The following is a 9,669-nucleotide window of genomic DNA, read 5'->3' on the forward strand; positions in this document are numbered from 1 at the left end:
GACAACGAGACAGTTTTTTTGGTGGAACTCACCCAACTGGGAAAGTTTATTTCTGATTTAATGGTAAAAGAGAATCTAATGTAGGTGAATTCTGATCCATTGTTCAACTAGGTTAGGTCTGGGTAGAGATGCATCCCTGAGTTGTCTGGCTTGAGATGCCTGACAAGATCAAAGTCAAATACTCAGTTCCTCATTAGAAAAAACCCACATCTCATTATAATAGTCATTCTCTTATTAATTGTTAACCAATCAGAGTTGATTTTCACCTATCAGGGACAAACCCCCTTCCCAAAGGGCTTTAAACATCCAAGTGGTTTCCACCAGGGGTCTTTGGCTTCCAAGAGAACCACTGACCTCAATTAATTATCTGCTGGCCAAATTAATAAATTGATTATTAGTTATTCAGAAACTATGCCTTGGGCTTTTTGCTTATCTCAGAATCATGGAATTCATATTTTTGACCTTTAGTCATATTAATAAAATATGGAAAGATGCTATCTCTGTCAAACTTCATTTCAATTATGTTTATTATTCATTTTTAAAACTCGGTCCTTCCCTTTTTTCCAGTCTTTTTCCTTTTTATAATATCATGGGATATTATGCTGCTAATTTCTTGGTCTGCAGAAATTGAAATAATCAGGGCAACTTCTTCAGGGCTTGTGACAGGTTTATACTGCTTAAGTTCAGCAATGACAGTCTTAACAGCTAATGATAAACCTTTACTGGTCAAGCAGCTACACCCAAAGAAAAAACACTGGGAAATGAATATAAACTGCTTGCATTTATGTTTTTTCTCCCAGGTTATTTATACCTTCTGAATCCAATTCTCCCTGTGCAACAAGAGAACTGTTCGGTTCTGCACACATATATTGTATCCAGGATATACTGTAACCTATTTAACATGTAAAGGACTGCTTGCCATCTGGGGGAGGGGGTGGAAGGAGGGAGGGGGGGAGGGGAAAAAATCGGAACAGAAGCGAGTGCAAGGAATAATGTTGCAAAAAATTACCCTGGCATGGGCTCTGTCAATAAAAAGTTATTATAAAATTAAAAAACAAAAACCTTTACTGGTCTTCATTAGACTTGTTGCTTTGTGAAAGGAGGATGACAGTGTCACTGGAAAAAATCCTCAATAAGCTTGACACCAATGTTTTTGTATTTTGCTTTCAAGGAATTTATTTTGCAATCATCACCCCATCTTCTATTATTTTAGGACTTCCGCAACTCTTCAATAATCACAGATTTCTCCGTTAGACCCATAGTAACAGCAATATTGTCAGTTAAAAAAAAAAAAAAACGAACAACTCTACACCTTGAGTCTTTAAAACTCAGGTATTCCAAACTTGACCATTTTAGAGTAAGCATGAGTAATTTAGGGGGTTGTGTTTCCTGGATATCTGAAAAAAAAAAAAAAAGATAAATAAATTTCTAAAAAAACAGCCTACAAGCTTGTGGTGCAGGTCATGATAAGTCAGTTAAGCATTTGTGCTTAAGCTATGTGCAAGCAGTCTGGAGAGAAACGGGAGGAATAAACATTTATATATGCCTACTACACACTGAGCATTTTAAAACATATCTCATTTGACCTTTACAATAACCCTGGAAGGTAAGTGATATTATTATCCCTATTTTACAAATTAAGGGACATGAGGTTAAGTGACTTGCCTAATGTCACATTGCTAGTAAGCATCTGAAGCCACATTTGAACTGTCAGTTCTTCCTGACTCCGTATTCCATCCACTTACTGTACCATTGTGTTCCACCAGCTGCCTTTGGGAATACCAAAAGAAATAAAAATAATCCTTGCTCTCAACTACTTAAATTTAATACGGGAGACAACACACAAACAGCATTGTGAAAATGAAATATATAAAGGGTAAAAACTGGAAGCAATTCCAGAGCGAACGTATGATCTTCATTAAGCGGGTCCTGGAAAGGCTTCTTAAAGAAAATGCTATTTTGACTATTTTGACTTTTTTTTTTTTTTTTTTTTTTAAGGAAAGTATTAGTCAAATGGTGTTTGAGTGTACTTCTAGTTTTAAAGCCTTTATTCTTTGAATATGTGACCAACTTAATTTGGCCTCCCACTGCTGTATTCGCCTGACACAAATGGATTCGCTTGTGTGACAGCTGGGTCCCCCGCTCCTCTTCACTTCCCTGATGTATGGGATTTGGTTCTTTTGGACTCTGTGCCAGGCAGCTTATGTGGGAGGGATAAGAGCAAGTAGGGACATAGGCAGAGGTAAGTAATCTGAGTCCTAAAAAAAGGTTACAACTTCTGGGTTCTTTTCCTATCTTTATTCTAGGCTTCTGCTAAAATACTAAGTTTTTCCTTGCTCTGTAGTGAGTCCGCAGAGAATATAAAGAACAGGTAAAAGAAAATACCACAGGGAATTGAAACTGAAGAGAACAAACCAGGACACTTATCCAAAACTACAAACCCCAGCAAGCCTCACGTTTAGTTTCGCCCCATCTTTGGTGGGAAAGCGGCGTTAGCAAATCAATAAGCATTCTGGTTTTTGTAGTCTCTACTCCGAACATTGAGTTTCTCTAAACCTGTCACGCGCCGAACTGCATGCTGGAACGGGTAGTTTCGGCAAGCGCGACTCCCCCCACCCCCATCACAGGCGTTTCTTCAGACTAGACCGGAGCGAGAGTGTCCCTAACTTCCTGGAGAAAACAACGGCCTCCTTCTCTTGTTATTGGCCAATCGGGGCCGAAAGGTGCGGCTCGCGGTCCGAGAGGGCGGGGTGTGGTTTCTTTGACCGCGCAGGCGTAGGGCGACCGGTGAGCTAGAAGAGTAGCGAGCGATCGAGGCAGGCGGAGCGTTGCGTTGCGTTGCTCCCCGAGTCCGGCTTCCCCGAGAGCAGAGACTCCCCTTCACACCCCCGCCATGGCCGAGAGCGACTGGGATACGGTGACGGTTCTGCGCAAGAAGGGTCCCACGGCGGCCCAGGCCAAGTCCAAGCAGGTACGGCCCGCCGGCCGCCACCACCGCGTCCTCACTCGAGCCTGGGGCTTGCCAGGCCGCGCCGCCTTCCCGGCCGCCTGCCGCAGCGGGCTCCGCGAACGGCCGGAGCTCGCGGAGCCCGCCGCCATCGTCGGGCTGCAGCCGCTGCTGAGTCACCGGGCCCGATAACTCGTCCGGGTTGGACAGCGCTCCCTGGGCCGCGGCCCCGCCACGCGGGGGCCGGGACGGAGAAGAGAACGATGCCGGCCCAGCCCGGGCCCAGCCTGGAGCTTGGGAAGCCGAAGGCCTGCAAAGGCAGGACGAGGGAAGGCCGAGGGCCGCCAGCCCGGGCTCCCTTGAGCCCCGGAACCCGGGGCCGAGGGTCGTCCGGGGGACAGGAGATGATGGCAGCACACAGCGTGGGGCCCTGGAAGGAGCGACCTCGGGAGTTTTCCGGGGCTCATGCCACGGGCATGCCACTTAACCTCCTCGGGCCTCAGTTTCCACAACTGTAAAATGAAGGGATGGCCCGGGATGGCCCCTTCCAACGCCAAAACTATGAGCCCAAGTTCGAGTCCCTTCTGAAAACTTGTGCCAGTTGCCTCCTGGCCGCAGGGCCCTCTGCTGGGCCTTGTAGAGATAGATAACATCTGCCTAGTAGGGGATGGGAACAACTCCAAGTGCACCAGGGGGCTCTTTGTTGCATAAAGGGTAGTGTGTTTTCTGTTCTTCATATGTGAAATTGCCTTCAAGTGTCTTGTGATTTCATCCGTGGGGGTGGGGGGTGGGGGTGGCTTCTTTAAATCTTGGCTGCTGAGTTAACCCTGTGATCATAGGCTTGGGATCCTTACTCCTCAATTTTCCCCTCTATAAAATGGAGATAATACTTGCTATTCCTATGAGAACTGTTGTGAAGAAAGTATCTGCTAAAAGATATTTTTATGTTTTGCTAGATAACATAATGAGTCATTGTGGCCGGTATTTTATTAATGAACCTCTCCGATCTTAACTAGGCCAATCTTTGGATAGCTCGTAGACAGATTGCTAATGTCTCAGTTGAGTAGTATCTGACAGTACTTGCAATGTTGGAAAGCTTTTGGGAATTTAGGGTTACCCCCATATTGAAATTAGGAATATGAAGAGGGCTTTATCCCTATTTTATCTTTTTTTTTTTAAAGGTGGTTTGGGATGGAGTATGTGGAAAAGCAAACACTGTCCCATAAGTGCCCCCAGCTGATACTGGCTACTGAAGAAAATTCAGTGTTAAAAATTAGAGAAGCTATTATTAGTTATTTACTCAACCATGTAATCTTTAATGTTTCATACAATTTTCCCGTCTCTTTGAGATCCTTTGACCTGGGTTGAAAAATTAGAAAAGCTCACCCACTGATTAAGGAAGATTTTCATCAGTTCTTACCATTTGAATCTCTATTTTAACTCCTTAATGTTTAAAATCCTCTTTAATTTAGAAAGCTCAACATCTTTCTGTTGCTGGACTGTGAACTAGTATAAAGGAAATCAACTGATTAAAGTTTTTCTTGCTGTATAAATATAGGAGGGGAAGATTAGTAGTCTTGCATAACTCCTACTTAATTATCAGCTTGTATTTCCATATTCTGTCTCTTCTCTGCCTTTTGCACAGATTGTCCCCCATGCCTTAAATGCTCTTATTTCTATTTTTCCGATTTTCTTATAATCCCTTCAGCTTCCCTTCAACTCAGCTCAGATGTCATCCCAAATCAAGCCCTTTGCTGATCCCTCTCCCTCCCTCTCCCAAATTTCTTTGCACCATCTCTGAATATTTTTTCCCCTTAATATAAATAAGCTGCTTGGGAGCAGGGACTTTTCCATCTTCTTCTTTTTTTTTTTTTGTTAGTAGAAAGCTTACTGAATTGGGAGGCTGGCCTATTAAAGATAGCAGAATATAAAATTTTTGCTCATGTTGTGGCCTAGAAACGAAAAATCTTCAAAGAAAACAGTTCTTTTTTATGACTAGCTGGGGATGTCTGATACTGTTGACCTATGTTGATTTGAATTTTGTTCTTGTGACTGCCAAATTGATTTTATTACCCCCCCCAAAAAAAAAAAAAAAACTATCCAGGAGCATATAAAACTGCAAATAGTCATCAGAGGAGCTAACCAGAATACAGATGCTAATTCTTTTCATGTTAATGTTAGATGTGTAAACAGTTTTGCGTTTTACCAGAAATATATTGTTAAAATGTTCAGAGGTCTCAAGAAGGACTTAAGATTAAAATCTACCAATTATTTCTTGAGAAAGAATTTGCCTTGTTCTTTTGAATATCAGCCGGTTTTTTTTTTTTTTTTGGCAGAGAGAACAAGTCAAATACATCCAGTAAAACTACAATTAGAGCAGCGTCTAAAGCTTGTCCCATTTTCTAAGAAAATTTCATTGTCCTTTGATTTAAGGTCACAGAGAAATCTATTGCTATGTTTTCACCAGATCCCCTTTTACTCCTCTTCCCTCCTAAAAAAGTAATTTCTTTTTTATCTGGTAGCAGTTTATTGTCAACTACCAGAATTCATGGAGGATTTTCCTTTCAGCAGCTTTGGCTATTTAACCAAGTATTGTCATGTGTCAGTTTTCTAAAAAGCAGTCATCATTAGAAAAGAAGAAATTATCTAGTAGAAGTTAAAATATGAGTATGTGCCAGATGTTTCAAGACTTAATTCTAAACCAAATATATTTCTGATTTTTATAGGCCATCTTAGCAGCTCAGAGAAGAGGAGATGATGTGGAGACTTCCAAGAAATGTAGGTGCTTTTAAGTTCCCAAAGGAAGCTGTATATTAGGGATTGTGTGTGTGTATGTGTATATGTATATGTATGCATGCTTGAGTGCATAAGTTTGCTGCCATTTGGGAAATTCAGGTAAGTTAATAGTACTAAAAAAAAAAGAGCTATCTAATTTTTAGACAAAGTAAGGACTTGGCAGCTTAATTTCTGATATGCTTGGACAAATGTATTTTCTGGAGATAAAGGAAATAATGTGATCAACTTAGAATGACTCGCAAAGGTAGCTTTGCTTAGCTCACGGTTAAGAGAGTCCCTCACTTTTCTCCTGTCTGGTGTCCTAAGAACCTTTTGACAGTCCAGTTTTACAGTTGTAAAAAGTCACTATTAGCAGCTGGAAGCTGTTGAATCTGATTTATCATTTTGAAAAGGTTTTCCTTAAAGTCTTGTTTCAATCCTCTTTACCTCTTTTGTTTGTGCATAGGGGCTGCTGGCCAAAACAAACAGCACTCCATCACAAAGAATACAGCCAAGCTGGACCGAGAGACTGAGGAACTTCACCATGACAGGGTCACTCTGGAAGTGGGCAAAGTGATCCAACAGGGCCGACAGAGCAAGGGATTGACACAGAAGGATCTGGCCACAGTAAGTACTTAGGAGAAGTATAGCTTCATTTAGGAGATTATCGTTTTTAGAACAGTAGCTGTGTTGGTAGTTAAGTATTTGAGCATGCTGAATATATAGTAGAGAAGTCAGTGTGTTCTTGTTTGTTGAATTGAGACTTTCTGAGATCAAGATGGAACATTTAATCCAGTTAGAACTTCCTTTTGCTGTTTTATGACTTTGTCTCATGTAGTATATTACATGGATCTTCCTAATTGGTCTTCCTGCTTTTAGGTTCTCTCTGTACTCGCTCTTCTATATAGTGGCCAAAATAATCTTCCCAGGTTGTACGTCTTAGCATATCACTCCCCAGCTCAAAAAACTTTCTAAGTACATTGTCTCTATGATCCAACTCTTCACACCTGCATTTAAGGCCTTCCACAACCTGACTAGGACAGGTTTACCAGTTTAGTTATTTTACTGACCTTCACGAGTTCTTTTTTAACCAAAGAGAGGACTATTCCTCTCTATTCAAACATGCTGTCTCCTACCTTTGTGCATTTGCCCCAGCTGTCCTTTGTGCCTAGGACACATTACTTCCATTTCTGTGCCTCATAGTCCTCATCTTCTGGAAAGATTAAGTTCATATGCCACATTCTTCAAATATTGCCTGATTCTTTTATTTCTTTCTCATTAGTGTTCTCCCCTTCAGATGACCTTTTATTGTTCTGTGATTATATTCTATCCCCAGGACAGTTTCAGTGCTTGGAAGGTAGAATTGGCTTTAGATCTGCCTTACATATTATAGTTTGTTGAATTGAATTGAATTGAATAGCTCAGTGCTAAGAATCTCATGATCATGTTGGCATTACTATATGTACTTCCTCAGCTAGAATTCTTCAGTTTTCAATGTCTTGAGCCCTTTGGTCTTATGGACTTAATCTGGCAGGTATTGTAGTATAATGGAAAGAACACTGTCTCTGGCTGGAGCTAGAAGACATAAGTTACAATTCCACCTCTGATGTTTACCTATGTGATACTGGGCAAGTGACTTAACTCCTTGGGCCCCCATTTTGTTATTTTTAAAATGAAGACTTTAAACTAGGTAGCCCGATAGTCTTTGAGATCCCTTTCAGCTAATAAATTATGTGAGCCAAAATTGACAGTAGCTCCCTGAATATAAGTCATGCCATCTGTCCAGCTCTTAATACCCTTTGAAGAACATGAAGGAATATGTAGGATGTGTTGATTTGTTTCTTTCTGAGAATTTCTTGTACTGAACTGATGTGTTTAAAGCACATCTTCTCTTTAGAAAATCAATGAAAAGCCCCAAGTTATCGCTGACTATGAGTGTGGACGGGCCATTCCTAATAACCAGGTCTTGGGCAAGATCGAAAGAGCCATTGGTAAGTATATCTTTATTTGGCTTGGACCATTATAGTATGACACTCTTAAATTTTCCTTGAGGCACCCTTAATCTAGCCACAAGGGGTGGGAGAGGGGTGGAAGGGAAAAGAGGATTGGGTTTTTTTCTGTGCTAAGAAGTGGTGATATTATCACAGTGTTACTAAGAGCTTCATTTAGAAATGATTTGGAAATGAACATAATTGACTTTTACCCTGGCTAAGGGTAAAGTTTGAGAAACTTTAGAGAATGAGAAAATTTGCCTCAAGATAAATCATATGAGAGAATAGTACCTTTTGCTTTTTTCTCTTTGGGATTTCTCTTTTAAACTTTTTTCTGATATCATCTTCTTCTTCCCCTCCAATCAGTGGCCTCTCATTAGGGGCTAAAGAAATAGAAACCTCATTCTAAGATACATTGTTATCCATACTATGGTCCATAAGCTATATCCCAAAAGCCTTGGGATCAGAGATTCCTTGTTAGTTAAACCAGGATCGATTTCTTCACAGCTGAGCTCTGATGTTGGTGGCCCAAATGTTAGTATTTTCATTTCATAGCCAAAGAAAAGCTTGTAGCTACTCAGGAGAGAAAAGTCTTCATCCTGCTTTCCTGCCGCTTCCCTTTTGAGTAGTGGTGAAAAAAAAGCCAGATTATTTTATTTTAGTTCTTCTTCAAAAGACCTTATCTGAACTCTGATGAATTATATTGTTATTGTTCAAATTCTCCTTCTTAAGAACAGATATGACCATGGACCTTTCAAATTGGCCATGGAATAATAATCAGTGTAATTCTCCATAAGGAGTATCTTGACTACTTTAGACTGACCAAATGCAGCAAGTAAGATGAAAAGTGTAATTTCCTGTTGTTTTCCAGTATTTTGAGGGGAATATGAACATTTACAGCATATAATACGTATTAGTCTATCTAGGCAGGAAGCAAATAGAGTCAAGTGAGAATAATTGTGGAAACACCATGACTGATAAATGGACTAAGGCCAGTGTTTTGGAGGTCTGACTTGTGAAAACGATTTTACCATTTGTTTTATTGAGAATTGTCTAAGCAGAGGGGAGAGTGATAGCTTCATTAGGCTGACTTTTCTCATTCTAGGCCTCAAGCTTCGTGGGAAGGACATTGGAAAGCCGCTTGAGACAGGACCAAAGGGGAAATGAACACAAAGCCTCGAAATCAGTTCGTTCAGACTGATCTCGTCTGGCGGGTTCTCCTTCACCACCAGAACCAATGTGTCTCTGCACATTGCCAAGCTGAACACAGGGGTATCAGACTTGTTTGGGGGAAGAACCTTCCAAATCTATACCTGCTGTAACAAAAACAAAAAAACAAACCTTGCAAATTAAATGATTCTCCTGACTTTTTTTTCCCCCCTTCCTTTTCTGAAGATTGAGGAGCCAGAACTAATAATCCTCTTAATTTTGTCAGAAAATGTTTATCTCTCTAGAAGCAGTTATAACTTTTTGAGGCATTGGGGCATATGTTGAAATGGGATCAATTTAAATTAATGTGTTTTAAGGGGAGGGTTAGTGTGTAGAGGGTTATATCTGTTTGGCATTTGGGGAACTTTGCTCCCTGTTTTACAGAGTGCAAATGTGTCACTAACTTAAGTGACCTCTGTTCTCCCTAGCCTTCATTTTCAAGAGAAACTAATAAAAGTTTGTTACCCTTCTTGTTTGTGGCAAAGAGTTACTTTTTAGTTTGCTGAAGCCCAGCCCTTCTCAGAATCTGCTACCAATGTGAAAATAGATTTAGACCTTTCCTAATAAAACACTCAATTCATTAAGTATGTTTTCAGTAAGATCTGGCCTGTTTTTAGACTGAGAGGAAACATCTCTCCCTCTGCAGCGGAACTCTCAATTTGACCTATCTTAATTAGCAGTGCAGTTGGGATGCTTCATGTTTGGCTTCTGGCACTGTAGAAAATGTAATGGCCTAAGTTTTATTTT

The 9,669-nt window shown here is 40.7% G+C and overlaps 1 protein-coding gene across 1 annotated transcript; it reads left to right on the top strand.

The window, feature by feature from the left end:
• Nucleotides 1–2,803: 2,803 nt before the first annotated feature.
• EDF1 (endothelial differentiation related factor 1) lies at nt 2,804–9,067 on the top strand. Its single transcript, XM_051976951.1, has 5 exons — nt 2,804–2,971; nt 5,674–5,725; nt 6,189–6,349; nt 7,620–7,713; nt 8,819–9,067. The coding sequence occupies exons 1-5, from the start codon at nt 2,894–2,896 to the stop codon at nt 8,878–8,880; spliced, it is 447 nt and encodes a 148-aa protein (XP_051832911.1). The 5' UTR covers nt 2,804–2,893; the 3' UTR covers nt 8,881–9,067.
• Nucleotides 9,068–9,669: the final 602 nt, after the last annotated feature.

The sequence above is a fragment of the Antechinus flavipes genome, chromosome 2 (genome assembly GCF_016432865.1).
Source record: "Antechinus flavipes isolate AdamAnt ecotype Samford, QLD, Australia chromosome 2, AdamAnt_v2, whole genome shotgun sequence".
Classification (NCBI taxonomy): Eukaryota; Metazoa; Chordata; class Mammalia; order Dasyuromorphia; family Dasyuridae; genus Antechinus; species Antechinus flavipes.

Coding starts and splice junctions, on each gene's coding strand:
- EDF1 (XM_051976951.1), top strand. CDS start 2,894: ATGGCCGAGAGCGACTGGGATACGGTGACGGTTCTGCGCAAGAAGGGT. Junction 2,972..5,673: donor CCCAGGCCAAGTCCAAGCAG/GTACGGCCCGCC, acceptor TGATTTTTATAG/GCCATCTTAGCAGCTCAGAG. Junction 5,726..6,188: donor TGTGGAGACTTCCAAGAAAT/GTAGGTGCTTTT, acceptor GTTTGTGCATAG/GGGCTGCTGGCCAAAACAAA.